General features: G+C 43.3%; 1 protein-coding gene across 1 annotated transcript in view; it reads left to right on the top strand.

Annotated features, from left to right (window-relative positions):
• The window catches only part of AGBL1 (AGBL carboxypeptidase 1), a 248,241-nt gene that overhangs the window by 12,794 nt on the left and 215,892 nt on the right, over window positions 1–19,555 (top strand). The window contains exon 6 of the mRNA XM_053988729.1: window positions 13,605–13,642. Within this exon, the coding sequence (XP_053844704.1) occupies window positions 13,605–13,642 (38 nt within the window). The remainder of the gene's footprint in view (window positions 1–13,604; window positions 13,643–19,555) is intronic.

Here is a 19,555-nt window from a genome sequence, read left to right as displayed (position 1 = left end):
TATATTGCACATCTATTTCAGGTCAAAGTTTGAAAGAGGAACAATGCTTTCAGCTGAAGGCCTTTCTTTGCCTGCCCATTATTTCTCCCCTTTGATGAGCCAGAATGCTATATTTGGAAAGATGCTGTGAGGGCAATTCCCTGCTGTTCTCAAGTTGGCTTTTCACAGCCGGTGGCTATGGCAGATGCAGTTCATGGCTGGCCTCGTGTGATGGTTTTGGGTATGTCTGTACTGCAGGCAACTCTGGGTTTGTTGGGCAGGAGATTGCCTCTGCCTGAGCTTTAATCTTCCTCCTTCTCCTAACAAATGCTCAGGTTTGCAACAGGACCTCCAGCATGGGCTGCCCAAACTTCTTAGGACATGTCATCCAGTGCAGGAGTATTATTCATGTTGCTGAATCTGTCTTGCTGTTGGTCTTTGTTCTAATCAGATTAAAGCTAACACCTGGGTGCCTCACTGCACTCCCCCTGCCTCCTAGGACCTCTCTGAGGTGTATATCTCATGTAACCATCCCGTGGAATACATCCCATGGAATCTACTGTCACTCCCATCCAAATGGGAGGTGTGACTTGATTTCATATATCAGTTGCATCTCTGAGTGTTTCCCAGAGTTAGATGAATTGTTAATATTATTAATGCTGTCTTGCAGCTGAATATGATAATCCCCTATCGGAGGTTAGGTCAAGACTAGTGTGAACTGGTTATGCCAAGCATTTTGTAAGTAGCATGTCAAACCAGAGTGGAGTTATTAATTTTTTTTTTTAAATTAGAGCACAGCTAGAAGGATTATAAAATATTTCATACTTTAGGAAGAAATGAAGGGTTGGGATGACTTCTGGAAGTTGATGAGTTATCTGTGAGATGTGCAGTGTGCAGGCTCCTAATCTGGAAGTGCAGGGAGATCTTTCAGCAGTGGTGGTGAGCCTATAGGAGTAAAGACGGCAAAAAGTCTAATGTTAGGAGACAAAGGATCTCTTGTGTCTGAAGTGTTAAGCTGAAACGTTGTGTGTTGCTGTGGGCAAGTCACCTGATATCAGACTTTTCATACACTTAAACCCACACCTTTCTCATGCTTTTTTAAGGGTAGTGAGAGTACACTAAGCTCTCTCTGAGGCATTCAGTGAGAACATAGATGGGGGAAATGAGAAAGGGGAGAGAAGAACAGTAGTGAATTTGTGAAAGGTTTTATGTTCCGGTGGGATGCAGCTGAAGTAGACTGTGGAGTGAATGTGGAGCTGATGCAGTGAGGAGAGGGTTGAGCAATGTGGTTATGTGACCTTGTAATCATGTTTGAGGTGGCTGTGAAGTGCCAAGCCTTCAGAAAACCTCAGCCAGACAGCTCTGAGGGACGGGGACTGGAGGGAAGGGATTTCCAAACAAAGCCTATCTGAATGTGCACGTAGAGATGATGAACGGGTGCCCACCCTGCCTGTTTGCCTACATTGGTTTTCCTGTGTCAAGGAGACAAAGAAAGAATTCCCCCTCGGAAATCACTGAGTTGGGTAATGACGTGAATCTCTGATAGAGGCCAGAGTGAGCAGATAAAGCTGAGGGCACTCACTTGTGTGTCAGCACATGTGAGAGCCCAGGAATCTCCTCTTCTTTGCCTCTCACTTGATTTATTGCCATTTCTCCTCCCACCCAGAAGCCTCTTGCCCTTATGAAGAGGGTAGAAAGCAGCTGTGAAATCCTCCTTACAGAAGTTTTCAGACCAAAGATAGACAGGGGAAATTGGAAAGAAACAATGAAAATAAGTCTCAATGCAGAGCTCCTACAGAAGCAATTTGCACAATGCTTCCCTACAAGGAAATCAGCCCCAAGAATTTCCTGTGGTTGCTGAGGCTTTTGCCCAGCTCCACCAGTGCTGACAATGCTGGCAGGTAGAGTGTGAGCCAGTCTCTAGAACTATCAGTGGTTTTAAAGCTCAGCAGTGATTAGACCTGCCCTGAGCAGAGTTATATGACACACTGTCAAAGCCTTAGCAACAGCCTTTCTGCTGCAGGGTTCCCTGTCCTGATAGCACTGTTGGAGCCTCACCAGCTGTAGCAGCAGCAGGGTAACTGGATTTAGAGATAGAGGCAACACAAGAGACTCATTTCCAGTGGGTAAAAGAGAGATCCAAAGTCTTCAGTCTTTCAGGCTCTTTTGAATGGTTATTAAACAATTACTACAGAGAATGCAAGAGAGAAGGTAAATAAGAGAATATTTGCCAATGAAGGTGAAATGAATTTTTTAGGCAGAGAAAGTTTTGTAACTGCAGTGGCACAGATTCAGCACAGGGCTCTGGCTCACTAATGCTGGCACAGCTCTTCTCAATCTCTTTATCTGCAGGGCAACACTTGGAATTGCAGCAATGCCAGTAAAATCTGTAAATAAACCCAGGGCTGAGCTGCTGTGGGAGGTGTTTGGAGGCAGGGCTTGGAATGTGGAGGGGAGAACCTGAAGACTTGAGGAAGTGGCTGGTGAGGAAGAACAGGCTGCTGATTCCCAGCGTGGATGGCTGCAGCACTGGGGATGGGAATGGAAACTCCCCCTGAAGTGCAAACCTTGGAAAGGTCATGGCTCTGAGACAGCAAAAGACAGATTACTGCAGAATAGAAAAGAGAGCACCGTTCTATAACTTCAGCACACCAAATCCATGTGTTTCTTTCCTGTGTTGAAGGGATACAGTTCAGGCTTTGTGTGGACCAGAGGGCATATGCTGCAATGGCACAACAGCTGTCACTGTCTAATCAAAAGCTTAATTTCCTCATTTTTAATTATTTAAAATTACACTTAAAATTTTGTGGTCATTCCAGTTTTAACCATGTTCCAAATTTTACTATGTAGAAAAAACAGGCATGTAGAAAAACCATCCCAATAATGCTCAGAATTTTTCCTGTTAATTTTAATTCTTTATCCCTGTTGCTTCATCATTATATTTACACCTTAACTTCTAGCAGCCTTGGCTTTGATAGGGTCTGTTTTCAGATCCCAGGGTTTGGCTGGATTATATCAAATGGAAGATTTCCAATGGAAAGGAAGGGAAAAAACCAAACCCAACCCCTAACTTTCATCACTTAGGCTTCTACAAATTACTGCTTCAAAAAGCCCCTGCAGTTATGCCAGTGTGACATTGAAGCTTTCAAACAGCAAATATCAAGAGAATTTGACCCAGTACATGTTGCATTTTGATATTTACTGACTTTATCTTCCTTTCAAACATTCTAGCTAAATGTTGTGAAGAACAGGCACCGGCATTACAGTGTGACCAGATTATTGCTTAACAGGGAGTTAGGCATGTACAACTGAACAAATTCATTAGTGTGTGGGTGGCTAGATCAGGATTAGGTTTAGGCTGGGTCTAACCTCAGCAGCCAGATGATGCCTTACCACCAGCCTCACGTGTTCCACGGTGCTGTAGTGATCTGTGTTGCAATTGTGGCTGGTGTGAACTGCCTGCTCTCAAATCCCCTCACTTGTAGACGGGGGGAAAGCTGATGCTGTGCTCTGGCTGCCTCTGGCAGTCTTCCCGCCCATCTCCTCAAAGTTGGAGTCAAAGTTTTTTCCTGCATGTTGAGCCTCAGGCACCAGCTGGGCAAAGTGCTGTGTGGAAGGCAACATGGATGATCTAGCAGTTAAACCTGTTTCTCTGGCTCTTGTGCATTCTAGTGAAATGAATAAACCAACATCGTGTTCTTTCTCAGGACCCTACCTATGCTGTTCCCACTGCTGTCCTATACAGGCTGTTCTTTGAAATGCTGCAAATCTCGAGGAACTGTGGATGCAGAGAGCCTCATCTCTGACCTGCAGGCTGCAGGCTGCCTTCCCTGCAGTCAGATGTCCTACTTCTGTCCTGCAGAGCTGTGGAGATGAGGCCAGGACAAGGTCACAGCAGGTGTAGGGGTGCTGCTGTTGGGGATGTGGCTCAGCCTGCTTGCAGGGACAACTTCTGCAGAAGATGCATCCTCATTTGCAGCATCTGCCCTGTTTTGGGTGAACCTGTTCAGTCCTCAAGTGGTTCTGTCTCCCCTGTCACAGCCTGGCAGTCTTAGGTCCAAAAAGCTGCTGCAGGGCAGTGGGAAAGCTGTCTGCTTTCCACACCTTGGCTCCTTTTCCTGCAGATGTACCTCTGGATATACTGCACAATTCAGCAGTATCCCCACCCCCCTGCCCTCACTATCCAGCAAGACAAACCACAGAATGGAGAGAGAGGAGAGGGTGGCTTTTTCTGCTAAATCCTTATTGAAAATCCCAGGCAAATTAATAAGCTTTTCTCTCTGCTCTGCATTTGCAACATTTTTTGCCCCTTAAAACTTCATGCTTATCTGTGACAAAACTAGTCAGTATATGCATTTCTAGCAGCATATGTTTTGCAGCCCTCTGTTTTGGCACACATGGTGGGTAAAATGGGCATTTTTTTCTAGCACAAAAGATACATTTGAAAAATTTCTTAAAACTGGCTATTGGCACTGACTGAAGGTACCTAGGTGAGACCTAATTTTTTGAATGAATGTCCAGATTTTCAGAGATATTTAAATGTGTGAGGATGAAAGGGAATGCAACCTTGAAAGAAAGCCTCTCAGCAGGTTAATGGATTAACTTGTACAGTTAAAAAGTAGTTCTGACCTTAGTATACAAAGGAGCTTGGAAAAATCCTGCTGAGTGCTACCTGCATGTTTAGACATAGAAATGCCTTTTAAATTCAGGTCAAGATGCCTATTGTGAATCTGTAAGAGACTGTTACTTTGTGATTCTCGAGCATGTTTATGCATTGTTCTCAATTTGAGGCTGATTTAATAATGCCAATTAAGCTCAGTATTGTGCGCACGTGCGGCATACAAATGTATACCCCAGTATTTCCAAGCATGTTCTTGTTTGGCAGCATCAGTCAGGACCAACAAACTGTAAAGTGCCCAATTCACACTAAATTTAGTGCTGGAGGGCAATCTGTGGATGTACTTAGGGACCACAGTCGTTAGAAAGGTTGAAAAGTGTGAATGGCTGGAAAACAGGAAAGATTTGGTGGGTTATTCTGCACCTTTTTTTTCTGCATATTTTGTTGAAATTCCACTTGCATATGAGCTTTTCAGGCAGGTCTAATTCTGTCCACCATCCTTTGGTGTTGGGTAAGAGTAATGGATAGAAACAGCCTGACCTGTGTGCACAACAGGGGAAGTGATACCTCCTCGGGAAGCTCAGGGGGATTGATAAATGCATTGCATGCAAGAAGATTAATTTCATAGGTTTCTTTTTGCACTTGCAGCTGCTGCATATGAAACAGCTTCCAGCTTTGGCACATTCAAAAAACTCTCTGCAATCCAACCCTCTTCCCTAGGGATTTTAGACTTTGAGTTTCCTTTGACTGGACCTCATGGATGTGCTTCATCTGAATAGGACCAGAGGGGAAGTGAAGTGCAATATAAACTCAGACTGATGGATCTATTTCTAGGGCCTTGTAATATGGAAACAATACCATTAGATTAAAAAGAACAGAGTTTATCTTGTATTCAAAATAAGTAATTCCTTCTTTTATTCTTAAATATCTGACTTTTGCTTAAAGAGAAGGCTTCTGTACAAGTCACTCTTCTTTCTTGGAAGAGATCAAGGAAGATGATGCTTTCTTCATCCTTCAGCTTCATAATTCATGTCCTTTTCAAGTCTCTTATGTTGTACACATTTTTTTAAATTAGCTTCTCTGAAAGGTGTTTGTTTCTTTGTTAAAAAGACTAACCAACCAAAAACCTCAAACAAAACAGACCTCAAAATTCTGAAAACCACAGGAAAAGCTGAAATGAGACCTCATATTTCCCATCCATTGCAGCAGCCTAGCTCCATGCAGGAAAGGTGACTATTTAAAATATAGCTCAAGGGAACCTTTCACTACAAAGTGCTTTTTAAAGATGTTGTACCCTGAGATTACTGCTGCCTTAGAGATGGTTTGTACTAACCAGCAGTCAGGAAGAGCTATGGCTCTTAGCCTTGATTGCATTGAAACCAGCCTCCCTTTTATGCTCTCAAATTGCTCTGGGCACAAGCAGTGACATGTTAGATACTTCTCTACCTGGACTGTCAGCAACACAAGCTGCCTTTGGATATTTCACTGTCAGTAATTGAGAGTATTCATAAAATGAAAATCTTACAGTGGTTTGCCAGCAATATGGTGTGTGTGCAGCCTTATTTTCTGGCATCATAAACCCCTGGATACCCCCAAACTTTCCCTGAATCGTTCACTATCAGAGACTCCTTAGTGGCAAAACACCTGCAGTTCAATTTCTCTTCATGAAAGAAGTCCCAGTTGTCCTGCTGAGATTTGAGCCCAGGGTTCCTGGGTATGTCGCCAAGTGTCTTTTGACTTCATCATGCCCTAAGCAGGGTGCAGAGATTGTGTCCCTGTCCCTGCTCTTTCTCTGGGTGTACACAGCTCTCAGAACATTTTAAGGCTGAATGATCCAGAAGAAAGAAGAATGAGGTTGGGTGTCTTCCCCCATGTGTGGAACACACACTCTCTCATCAGCAGAGTCTTCATGTCAATCCTTGTGGTTTCCAGAGCAAAAGCTGCTGGGAATGGATGAGCTACAAATAAAATGACAGCTAAGGAGTGAGCCAAGAGAACACCAGGCTCTTTTGAACTGGATTGGGAGTGGAAGACAGCTGCCTGGGGAAAGGAGAGGGACTTAACCACATTTCCTGACACACTTTAACTGTGTATGAGATGTTCTATAGGGCTCTGCTGCTGCTTGTTAGCAGATGTGGCCTCAATGAGTGTCCTCACCACTCCTCTTAATCAATCAAGGATAGTATTGAGCCCCTTTCCCAGTCCCCTTCCTTGTGTCCCTGGGGTGGAAGAGCTTTGTTCTCACACTGTCAACCTGGGTGATTAATTTGTTAAGAATTCTGTCTGATTGTGAACCTTCCAGCCCCTTTATCTTGATGTGAATGACAAGCTGTCACAGCCTCTGCCATGCTGGTGACATCTGACCCTGGAGAGGGAGCTGACATAATCTTCTGAGGTATGGCTTCTGCCTGGAGAGGCAGTGCCAGCTCTGCACTGCACTGGGAGAAATGCCTGGGCATTCTTCTGGCAAGGTTTGAAGCGCATTTCATGTACCTTGTTCTTCTTTGTTACTACATAGAAGTTAATTTAATTTAGAGCTGTAAAGTATAGCTTGACTTTCCAGGATACAGTTGTCTCCACTTCTGTACTTGTACCCAAGAAAAAGTAGGATACTTGTAAGGATGCCTGGAGGATAAGCCTGGAGTCACTCTTATTTCTGGGAGGCAGAGATGAAAGAGGCTGGAAGGCTGTGCCTTTTCACTGCTTTTAACCTGACAGACTTCAGAGCAGGCAGAGATGTTTGGAAGATGCTGCAGTGAGGACTTTGAGCTGAACCTGGGAACTGAGACATGCTGGCCACTGGAATGTATGTATCCATTAGAAAAGGAGTGTGTGTGTTTTTTTCCCTTCATCTTTCAGCATTACACTGAAAGCACATCTGTACACAACAGCTGGATCTCCAAACTCCACCTGTTGGCAGTGTGTGGGACATTACAGACTGTAAGCAAACTTTGCCTTCAGTGTAAGTTTTAATGCCTTGCTAACAAGCTGGAATTAAAGAGGACAAGATGATGGGTATTTTTGCATAAGTCCTAGACTAGCACTGCTGTGAAAATGCCAGCAGCATAAGCAGCTTTTCCCCACTCATATTTCCAAGACTTGTGAAACTGCTGGTTTTAAGTCTTTAAAACAAATCACTGTGCAAGTGCCTGTATATTTCAGAATTGTATTTCTGGGCCACGGGGAAATGACTTTCAAGGCATCTGCCTCAGATGAGATCTACCTTCTGGTAGGATTTATAAAGCACCTATTGCTGTGGTGTCTGCATGTTGTTCCTGAATGTCTCTCAGTTGTCAAATGTGAAATCATCTTTACAGTGAGTGGTTCTGTGATGGCAAAAATTCCAGTAGTTAAGTACAACTCCCAGGGGTTTGAGGCAAAATGCAGCCAGGTTATGTATACACTTGAGGGCACTTAATACTGCCTGGAGAGAGGGGCTGTGGAAGCTTATGGTTTTTCAGCTCTGAGTCAGGGACCCATTGTGCCAGGTGCTGTACAAATACATACTGCAGGTTCCCTTCCCCACACTGCTTGTGGTATAAAGAATGATGACAGCAATAAGTGAGTGTATGAGTGTTGCCCTGATTTTTAAGAGTTTTCTAAAGCCTTCTGAATTTACATTCTTGTAGAGAACTTTTTCACACAACTTTCTGTAAACAACCTATTGTTTTGCATTCTTTCATAGAGGCGGAGAAATTTGATGTACAGGTAGTTTGTGCAGTGTCGTTGGAGAGGTGGCACGTTCACCCTCCAACCCACTGGCACCTTTTGAGAACTATAAAAGATTGGAGTCAGAGGAAATAAAATAGTCTCTTCATCGTGACCATAGCTGTGGTGCGTCGTTTTTCCTTGTGTCACCTGGTGACATATGAGAAATAGCAGGATGAAGGGCAGGAGTTGACCAACATGGGTTCTGCCAGGGCAGAACTTTTTCTTACATTTCTATAAAAATAGTGCTTTATGTCTTTATCATCCAGGTGCAATTGCTGTAAGGAATTTGGCATCATGTCGAAGATGTTGATAATAAAGCACCAAGTCATTAGCTTTCATTCAATAATTTGAAGAGTGTGTTTTAGCATGTAGAAGGCACAATTTGACAGAAGGAAGGATGGTTAAGGTACTTGGGGGCTGATCTACAGAGCCCTCTTGGTTAATTTCTTTTTTCAGTCTTTGGCTTCTCTGCTGTCCCCTGTCCATAGTTCCAGGTTGGTCCTGGTTGGTTGTGCAGCATCAATGTGTTCTGTGAGTCTTTAAATCCTTCCATGCATTCAACCCTGTATCTCTCTTCTGGAGCGGGGTTTTGTATTTTCAGGAGTCCTTCTGTTTTCTTTAAGAGACAGAAACAGGCCCAGGATTGTCCATCATAGTGCCTTGTGCTGTGAGCTGAGATTATAGTGCAGAAGAAAATGGAAGGGATCTTGGTTTTCAGTCTCCTCTACCTGCAGTGATTTCCAGCAAAAAATATCCTGGCAGCTCAGATCTGAAAGGGTGACCTAGGTACAGGGCTCCTTTGTCCAGGCTCTTTAACAGCCTGGTTTTACTGGCTAATCCAATTGTGCTTTGGCTTGGGACATGGAGTTTTTCTTTGTTGTTGCCCCTGGTTCCTAAGCAAAGGATCTGGAAGTTGCATTTGTCTATCTGTCTGCTCGTTGTACTCTTGCCCAGATATCCAAGCTGCTGACTTGGAAACACTTCAAAGTTTTCCATTCTGCAGAGTGACTGTCTCGACTGCTACTACAGGGAGTTTTTAATGTTTTCTGATTATGGAGCAGCATTTATTATTATGCTTTATAAGATAGTGCAACTTTATTTATACATCATATATAAATGAGTCTTCTTTGGGATACACTGCACTTGATGAAACAGCTAAGATTTTGCTAATATATTACCACAAAAATCAGAAAATCATAGAAAGGCATCTGGACAGATTTGGCAAAGTTTTTTAATGATTTAATCCCTTTTTCCCCTCATCATCTCCCCTCCATCCCTTCTTGAGACAAATGCAGAGATTTGCTCTGGGCACACTATCAAATTCTCTGGTCTGGCATATGGCTCATCAAGTCATCTTTCTGCTATCAAACTTTTCTTCCTGTTCTCATCTTCCTTCTGCCCTATCCTTGCTCGTGTACACAATTTATGAACTCCTTTCTCTGCATTCCTGTCCCAGGCTTACTCATCTCGTTACATCTCCTGACACCAGCAAAGCTGCTGTTGGTTTGCCATGTGGTGCTAAGAGGTGCTGGTATTATCACAAACACTGTTTGCCTGGCTTGCTGTAGCCTCACTGATGCTTCAATGGTCTTGCTGCTGCTTTCAGTGAAAGCCTATTCTGCTTCTATTCCTCTTCTATGATTTATTGTTTCCCATAAGGTGTTTTGTGTGTTTGGCTTTTTTCAGCATCAAAGATAGGTAATGTTCTGGGGGTGGCTAACACCTGACTTAATGTGCAAATTACAATGCTGATTGAAAGTCCAAACTTAAAACAAATGTAGGTGTGAAGTCCTTTTCCAGGATAATTATAAATGCTAAGAGTTTACACAAGTTCAAAAATTTTCAGGCAAATATATGGTAGCAAAGTCAGCTAAGAGCTGAAAGCCCTCCCAAAGGCACCATTGCTGGTTTATGTGACCTCTGGACTGAAAACTGCTGGAGTTTGAATCTGTTCTGCAAGCCCTAGCACTGTGTATCTGCTGTGGCCTTGCATGCTTTCCTTGGCACTGCTGGCCACAGGACACTGGACTCTTTGGACTTCCATCTTAAGCTGGTGCAGCTGCTCTTTTCTGGGCTGTGATTAACTCTGCACTTAGAATACACGTTTCTCATTTCATTCCCATTATATCTATGTTTAAAATGTAAGGCTATAGGGGTACAGTCATTCCTGGGTCACTTTTCTCAGATCCTTTCCTCGTTGGCAACTGGGCCTGGCAGTCCCATTATAAGCAATCCAGACTGCCTTTTCAAAGTCATTAGGTTGTTTGTACCATTGCTGCCAAGAGGATGTTTCATGCCTTCATTTTCCAGTGCTTAAAACCCATCCTTTCAATTCCAGCTAAATTTATTCATGGCCATTTTATATCCATTTGTCCTAGGGCCAAATTTTTTCCTTAGCCTAAGTATCTCTGTGTCTTCCTCAATGTTTACTTCTCTGTCACCCAGTGTGTCTGAAGGGAACAATCCAGTTGTCTCTGACTATCATTTTGTTAAGGTGACTAAACTCTGATCTTTAAGACTCCTAATGAGTTATGTCTCTGGTACCATAATGATTTCCTTGGCAGGTTTCTGCATGGTTCTTTCTGAGTTCTGCACACAGCTGTTCAGGTGAAGCCTTCTATGAGAATGTCCATGCTCCCTTCTCCACTGGATTTCTGAGACCTGATCTGTCCTTTTCATGGTTGTCACCCTGTTGGTTATGCTTGTCCTTATCCCTTAATGGGCTCATATATCCAGGGTGTCCTTCTACTCATTTCCAAATTATGAGCCCCTGGTCATAACAGTAATCCTTATTAAACCCTAAATGCTTAACCCTGCACTTTGACTATTATATTTCATCACATTTCTATTCCTTCAGAACTCAAGAACATCTCGTTACTCCTGAAAGATATTCTGAACTGCCTGCTATTGGCAGCAGTTCCTGACTTCACACGGTCAGCAGATTTTGTTAGTATACTCTGACTTTTAGTGCCAAGGTCATTAATGAAAAGTTGAAATAAGATCAGTCTGAAAAGATCCTTGAGGACTTCTACACTTAAGTTCCCTCTAGATTAATAATTCCTCTTCCAGCACAACTCCTGTCATTGAGTCTTTAACCAAATCCTTTCCCACATTGTAATTCTTAGACTAATCCCCATGTTCTCCAGCTTGGCTAATAATTTTCAGTGTGGCATCATATCAAATGCTTTATTGAAGTGCAGATAAATTGATCTACCACACTTCCCTTGTGTAGAGAAGTTGGTTTTCCTATCAAAGAAAGATACCAAGTTAGGCTGGCTTGACCTACTCTTGGTAAGTCTGTTTTATCCCTTAAACTTATTTCACCTGTTTTGCAGTTTATCCTCAAGTCTTTTATGTTTTTTTTTTTTTCTCTCAAAATCTGTTCTAAAGCAATGCATATCATTGGAGTCAGTATACCGGGCCTGCACCTAGGCCCTACCTGGACAGTTGGAACTGGAGATTAGACTGAGAACGTGCTCTGGGAATTCTGAGATCCTTTGAGGATGAATGAAGTTGTCTGCATACAATGTGGTTCACAGATCTCCCCCAAAAGTATTGGAAGATCCAGATTTGCTGATTTATTGTCTGAAGGGAGGTTTGCTGGCAATGTTGTCTTTATGACAGTAGTGTAGCTCTGCTGAAACTTTTAGCAATGCTCATAAGCACCTACAACATAAAAGAGATGCCTGGAGGAAATACTGAGAATTCTTCTGCTTGGAGCCAGAGATATTCTGGTCATTTCTTCATTGCTCTGCTGCTCTAGCAGGTGATTGAGACATCACATTAGGCCTGTAAAATATAGGTATGCAGAGCAGTCTCTTTAAAAAGACATACTGGAGTGTGAGCTTTGGGAGATGCTCTGGGTGGAATTTTAACTTGCTTAGTTGTTTACTTTGTCCCAGGCTTTGAGCTTGTGGAGAGACTGAGTGATCAGTGGCTGTGGAGTGTTCCTTTTCTAAGCAGGCTGAATAGCTGGGGGATGGCATTACTCCTCCACCATGTGAATGATTGCTGTTCAGTTGGAGCTAAAGAAGTAATAAAAGCATGGCTGTGCTTCCACTGGTGAGATTTTTAGCTACTGATTTCCTGTTCTGTCTGTATTCGAGTGTGTTTTCTTTGCAGTCTGTAAAGCTGTTGTTGAACTCTGACAGATTCATTATGATGGAATGACTTTAGATAGAGATGTTGACCCAGTATCAGCAAGAACTGGCTCTTGAATCTTCATCTCAGCTGCTGTTAGGACACTCAAAGAACAGGAGCTTGGTGACACAAAATGCAGGATGATAATTGGCTCAGTATGGAATTTAATACAATTTTATTTGGGGATTGGTTTGTAAAGAGATTACATTTTAAGGAATCCTTGCACACGGAGGTTTTTGTAGCTGTATTTATTTAATCAGCTCTGGGCACTTGAAGCTTCACAGCAGTAAGCCATGTTAGAGCAGGGATCTTGCTCCAGCAGAACATGACTGGAAACGAAAGTCTCCTGTGAGACAAGTGGGATGGAGATTTTAACACATGAGGAAGGTACTTGCCTCCAGAATCTGGGGAGCAATGGTGTCTCAGTTCAACTTCTCAGGCTGCAAGTGTTGGTGACCAGCTCCCAGCCAAACCAGTCAGGCAGGTTCACTTGCTTACCTGGACAATGAAATGACACAGGTCCTCAGAAATGTCTGTCCCTGCCCTTACTCACTGCAAGCAGTCTTACTTCAGAGCTTTAGCACCTTTCCTACCAGTCCTCCTCTGAGTGGGGCCCTCTAAACACCCCTGCAATGCAAGGTGTGGTTTCAAATAAAAGAAATTCAGTTTTGTTTTCTGTTAAAACTGGGAGGGAGGATAGGGGTGAAGCTTGCTTTGGGAAAGTAGAAAAAGGAGTGGGATTTTGCTGGAAATCTTGACATTGATGTCCCAGCTTGATATAAAAGTTATCTGCTGATGCAGTTAGAAGCACTTGTGTCTGGAGTGGGCAAGTGCTGTCTCTGGTACAAAGAAAAAGCTCTGGGGCAGCAGTTTAAAGACTTGTTAGATCACTTTGTGGGTGTTGCTTTAAATTTTAATGGTCACTACAAATCAGTGTAACAGTAAAGCTAGAGGGCTAATGGTCTTTTAGAATAACTGAGTCAGCTGTAGAGGTTGGATCCTCTGTTGGTGTAAAACATTGCAGTTCTGTCAAAGTCCATCATAAACTGTCAGTTTAGACCATATGGGAAGCCTGGCCCAGAAGACTGTGAAGATGAAGGTTACAAAAATTATTGAAGAAATTGACATTATTTCTCCATCTCTCTTCTTTCCCCAGGGCAGCCATTGGGGCTCTGGCAGCTCTGCTGAAATCAAGTAAGCTTTTTTCTTCATATTCTTTCTGACTTTCCTTTCTGTGCTGTGCTGCTGGACAGAGTGATCCTGTTGAACCTCATTCTCCCTTGATATTCCCTCATCCCTTGGTTCCAAAGAGCAATGCATAGGAAAGAGGCAGTAGTGCAGGAGTCTCCTATACCAGTTCTGATTCTGGGAGCACTCCCAGCCCTGTGGGAGATGGTGCCCTGATTTAGAGAGCATTGGTTGTCCTGGGGCTTGGTATAATGGCAGAAATAGGGAATTTCTCCAGTCAGTGATAAATAATTATTTCCCTTCCCAATTTGTTGTTTCTTCCACAGAAAGGGAGAAAAGGATATAAATAACAGCAATGTTGTTTGGGTATGAGTGGTGAGTGATTTTAGGAAAAGACAGCGTCTATTTTCAGAGTTTGTTTGTTTTTCTTTTTTCCAAGGTACTGGAGCTGGAATTTAGGAAATGGTGCTGATAGTGTAAAATCAAATAGAGCATCACATACCAGAAGTCATCCTGTCTGGTGTTTTTTGGATGATTTCTGCAGTTCTGAGTGGCCAAGAATGTATTCTAGTTTTCTCCTTGTCCTGTGGTTCAGGGCATGAGAAGCTCCAGGCTTTTGGAGCAGTCTGCTCTGGTAGCTGCATACAAATGAGCAGGTTGTGTCTTTTGGGAAGTGTGGGTCAGGAGATGTGAGAAACACTTTGGTTCCTTGAGATAAATTCACCATGTTTGGAAAAAGCAATGAATTCTTTTTCAGGCTTGCACCAGGACATCTTTCTTTGTCACAGTTAACATATTTGTGGCCCTGGCCTCATTGCATTTGAATGGTGCAGGGGTTCTTGGAAAGTTAGGAATCAAATGGTGAATGCTATAGCACTTGAAAATTGCTTATGAAAACAGGGGGTAAAGCTGTACACAGCAAAGCACCCAGAGGCATTTGAGCATTTTTAGTTGGGATGCAAACTAAACAGAAGGCAGGAATCCTGGAAAGTGCTCCAGTAGTGAAATGGTGGACTGATTATTGTGAGGGGTTTTTTGAGAAAGCCTTGCTGGGTAACGGTGAGGGGATTGTGTTTTGATGGCGCTGAAGGCTGTAAGACAGACAGGACAAGAACATGGCCATTCTGGGGTATTCCTGTAGGCCTGTGCTTGAGTGTTCCAGCCCAGAGAGATCCAGAGGATCTCTTTATACACAGGGCTGTGCTGGAGGTTCGGTGTCTTTCTTGCTTTTAGCAGAGCTGCAGTGAGAAAGCAGTTTTAGAGGGAGCAGGCAGATGGCAGTGTGTCTCCCTGATGGAGTCAGAAACATCCATCTTCATCTCAGGCTTCCACAAGCTCTACTTGAGACTTTGTCCACCTGCAGAGCTATGGGCTGGCTAGAAACTGTTTGGCTTCTGTCTCCTTCCTAAGAGAAGCTGATGCTGAATGCTCACTTATCTGGTGCATAACTGCAAGAAGCGAGATATGCCTGGGAAAGAGACATCAGCATAAGAAAATAATTACTGACCCTGATGGACCTGGGAAATTGTTGCTGTTGTGTTTCAGAGGGGGAAGTATAAGACGGTCTAAAGAAATAAGTGATGGAGCAAAACAAACTTGTGCCTCATCCACAACAGGGAAGAATGCTTGGAAACCCAGTGAGAGATGAGAGACCTTGGTTGTGCTGTGTCCCTCTATCCAGTGATTGCCACGTGGTGATAATCAAAGATGGTGAATAATGGAGGAGCAGAAATTTAAGTCCCTTTCTAATGGGAGTGCTGCACCTTTCTATCAGTGAAAGCTCAGATTACTGATATGGAGAAGACATTCCTTGTCTGATCATCAGCTAGTCTCTCACTCCTGACTTCTCTCTTTGCACACATCCCAGTCCTTGCATGCTGCTCTCCCAGTTGCTGTTCACCACCTGCCATGCCCACATGCACTCAGCAGACAGCTCATTCTTCCTCCATCGCCTTGCTGCTTTTTTTTAACATCTGTTGTCTCTCCACCATGTTAACTCTGACTTTATAATAAGGCTGAACATTCTGATTGGTAAATATCTGTAGTGGTGCTGAATTGCTGTGAGAGCATCAAAATTTTTTGTTCTTCTCTTTGATGTTACAGTCAAACTTTCCAGTGTTACTCATGTCCATTCTTCCTTCTTCAATTTCTAGATGCTCACTACAGGCCAGAGTGGGGAGGAGGAGGCAGATAATAGCTGTAGATAAACTGAGGTGGGATGAGGCACTGAGACTTTCCCAAAGTCTCCTCTCTCTGTCCCAGAGTGAACATGCTATTTCTTCCAGCCTCCTTTGGCTTTTCTCTAGTTTTTCTCTGTACATGCGTCTTCCTATCTTGATTCAGCTCTATATTAATGCCCGAGGAACTCATTTCAAAGCACTCCTGTGTCTTCAAGACCCCCATGTGTGGAGGGGCTGCCGCCTGTTTGAGCAGATGTGGGATGCCCTCCAGGGCACTCCTAGCTAAGGGGCCTATTGCTTTTAGTGACCCCAAATCCCAGAATAAACCAGGCAAGCCATTCCCAGTTTGGGGCAGTGGAATAAAACTGGACACCTGCTATCCAAGCACAGACCAACCCAAGCCAGGGGTGCTGAGGCTGGAGGGGATGTGAGGGAGCAGGAGCCACACGGTGGCGATGTGATTATAGGGATCCCCACCGTGCCTAATCCAATGTGTATTTTGGGTGAGTAATTTGTTTATCAGCAGGTTATTTTAATCTAATTTTGGTCGTGTTTGTTATTCCCGACTATCTGTGCTTCCCAGAATTACCGGCTTGCATGTCTGTAAGGAAATTAGCTCGAGCTGCTCTCAGAGGCATTGGCTGAGTGGATATTGAGGGAAAAGGCTGGGGAAATGGGCAGGGCCCTTGGTGCAATGCTTGCCTGGTAAAATTGTAATGAGCAATTTAAAAAGACAGGTTGTGGTGACCTCCTGATGGTGTTGATTTCATCAAGACCATTCTGTGTGCTAACAGCAATTACTGCTGATGGCCTTTCCCTTCTCTCTTTCTAAATCTCCCTTCTTTTGCTGTCTTTATCTTCTTGCACAGCTCTTCATCTCTCGTTTTCCTACTCTTTTCTCCCACCTTCCATCAACTAACCTTTATTTAACCTTTTGCCCACTTTTTAAATGAAACCATAAAATATTTTGTGTCTGCTGAGATAAAATAATCATTGGCATTCTTTTCCTTTTAAGTTGGCATTAAGGAGGGTCAAGTAACGCTGAGGAAGAGAAAATGGTGTTCTAGCACAGAAGCAGATTAGGGAGTGTGAAAGGCCTGCACTCTCTGCTGCTGAATTCATAATGCTTGACAAGAGATCTAGTGAGGCAGGTCTTTGATCTCAGTCGAAATACCCCATTGTTAAATCATCCCAGTTCCTGTAGCCAACAGCACAATGTCTGGGATTTGCCTCATGCTGCACCAGGTACCCATCTCTCATCATCCATTCAAATCCTTATTATCCAGCTCTGGATTCAAACTCCAGTGTCAGTCTGGCTCCAAATCCATGATCACATCTTGTTGGGTATTGTGATCAGAGTTGAATTTTGCAGTTCCTTTCATGATAATCTAAACCAAGCATTGTGTCTGTCTTTTCTTGCTGAATTTTAGAATGCAAACAGTCTTGATTCTACACTTTTATCTCTTTGAGAAGAGCCACTTTGTGGGAAAGAAAATAATTTTTCTAAGTCCTTTATATTCCCTTCCCCAAGACTCTTCATTCATAGACATATCCCAAACTGAAAGTAATTCAGTGCTCCAGGGAAAAATGTTGGCTTCATCTCCTGGGACATGCCAACTTCCTGATGTTTTGCCTCTCAGGATGGGTGTAATGAAAACTAAGTGTTGAAAAGCTGCATTATTCTCTGTTGACATCCTTGATGATGATTGTTTACCTCCTTGGCATGGGCAGTGTTTGTGCCTCCAGTGATGATCTGGCTTCTGTAAATTCAGTGACTGAATTTGAGGAAGTCTTCCAAATTCTGGTGTCCTTATTAAAACTCTTTCAAACCACTTCAGTCAGAAAAATCACACTGTAGATTTTGTGCAACTGTATTTTTTTTTTTTTTTTAATTTTATTTCTGGTTTTCTGAAAAGTAAAGAAGGAAAGGGAAACTGCTTAGGGCAAAACTACAGGGCAATCTTCTGGCTTCCAACAAGAGTTGAGCTAATACCACCTTCTTGCTGCAGAGCCCACTGGGTCTGAAGTGATCCCAGCACTTCACGTGTGACTCAGTTTCATATGGACAATGAATTTTATTTCTGTAGAGAGCTCTTGTGCTTTTCTCTGCAAAAATGGCCTCTCAATGACCAATTAAAACATCTGTGTTCTCTTTGCTGTAGGAGATATCTTGCATTTTTTATTCCTAAGAGTCAATCACTAGAGCAGAGTGGGGAAATTGGAGTTTTTCTTATTCCTGTCGCTGCTTTAGGGGCCATAGGGTTAATTTAGCAGAGGATTCTTATCTCCAAGCTGTAGCAATGTATGTTCTTGGCATAATGAATCAGCTGAGTGGCATCAACAAAAAGATTTAAGAAGATAGACAGAAAGATAAATATCTCTTTGTTCTGCCTGGTAAGCAGTGCGTTGCTCATCATATTTCAGGTTGACTGTAATTCAGTTTTGTGATGAAATACACTGCATGTTTTTCAGTGGCACCCGTGTTCTTGGCAAACACTTCAAAGGAGACAGGATTGCAAAGAGGGCTTCAGAAATGTCCACAGTAGCACTGGTGGTCGTGAGACTTTCATCTCCTAGACTGAAAACCTGACTTTAGGCCCCCACCACAGAATGAGAATTCTGTCAAAACTGGGGATTTCTTTCTAGTGATATCCCCTTGCTAATTTAGATGTAACTTTAACCATTTGAGGCTTCTGCTTGTTGCCTGGAGACTCATGTCAGATGTTTCTGGTGAACTGCATAGGTGATTCAGGTCCCATGTTTTGAGCTGCAGAGCTCAAACTTTCACTGATGAGCAGCAATGCCCTGGAAGCCACAAATGGAGGGGCAGGTCTTGAAATGTGGGAAACTAAGAAGGCATTGAATGTTATCCTTTCACCCCAGTCTCATCAGGCAGAAGTGAAACTCTTGCAAAGAAAATAGGATTCCAGGGACAGGTTTGGGTGCTGGTGAAGACAGTGCTCCCCTGTCAGAGATGGCAGAATAAGGTTAAGAAGACAGACTGTCACAGGGGAAGAGTCAGAGATTGTTCAGACAGATCTAATCTAATAGTTTTGTTTCAATCAATAAACCTGAGTATGTAAAATATTTAATGAGTACAGATGGATTGGAGGGCAATACTCTATTTACTATACTTAAGGTTAGAATGGGATACAAAGATGAGCACATAAGTTCATTATATGTCTTGAATGTCACACACATGCAAAAAAAACGTCACTTACCAACCCATCCATGTCTGGTGTCAGGCAAGGGGTAACTCTGGGAGCTGTCCCTGCTCCAGGGGAGGTCAGTGCCACACAAACAGCTGCTGCAGAGGGAGAGTTCATCTGATGGCTGCAGATATGGATAGCTTAAAGTGGTTGATGTATAGTCAGACTTGCTGTTAATGCAGCTTTGGCCACTGATCAGCCCAGTCTTTAGCCAAAACAGGGTTTTTTGGGTTTGGTGCTGAATTCCCACTGATGACCTCACAAGATAGGAATCCCTTCAGTTCATTGAAAATAGGAAGCACCACCCCTGGGCACCTCTGAAAGCTGCTTGGCAGAAAAGCTTCCATTTCCACTGGCCACTGACCATATCCAGGGAGAGGGAAAGGGCCTAACTAAAGAATATCAGGAGGAGGGTCAAAAGACAGGACATTTTGTCACTTACCACACAGATCGTCCACACTCGCTCCAGGAGGGGTGGTTCTTGCTGCCTGCAAATCTGTGCAGTGCTGCTTGTACCTGTATGATTCATT

Source organism: Vidua macroura, chromosome 12, assembly GCF_024509145.1.
Source record: "Vidua macroura isolate BioBank_ID:100142 chromosome 12, ASM2450914v1, whole genome shotgun sequence".
NCBI classification, from domain to species: Eukaryota; Metazoa; Chordata; class Aves; order Passeriformes; family Viduidae; genus Vidua; species Vidua macroura.
The sequence above is the reverse complement of the archived record's forward strand: the minus strand, read 5'-3'. Positions and strand labels throughout refer to the sequence as shown.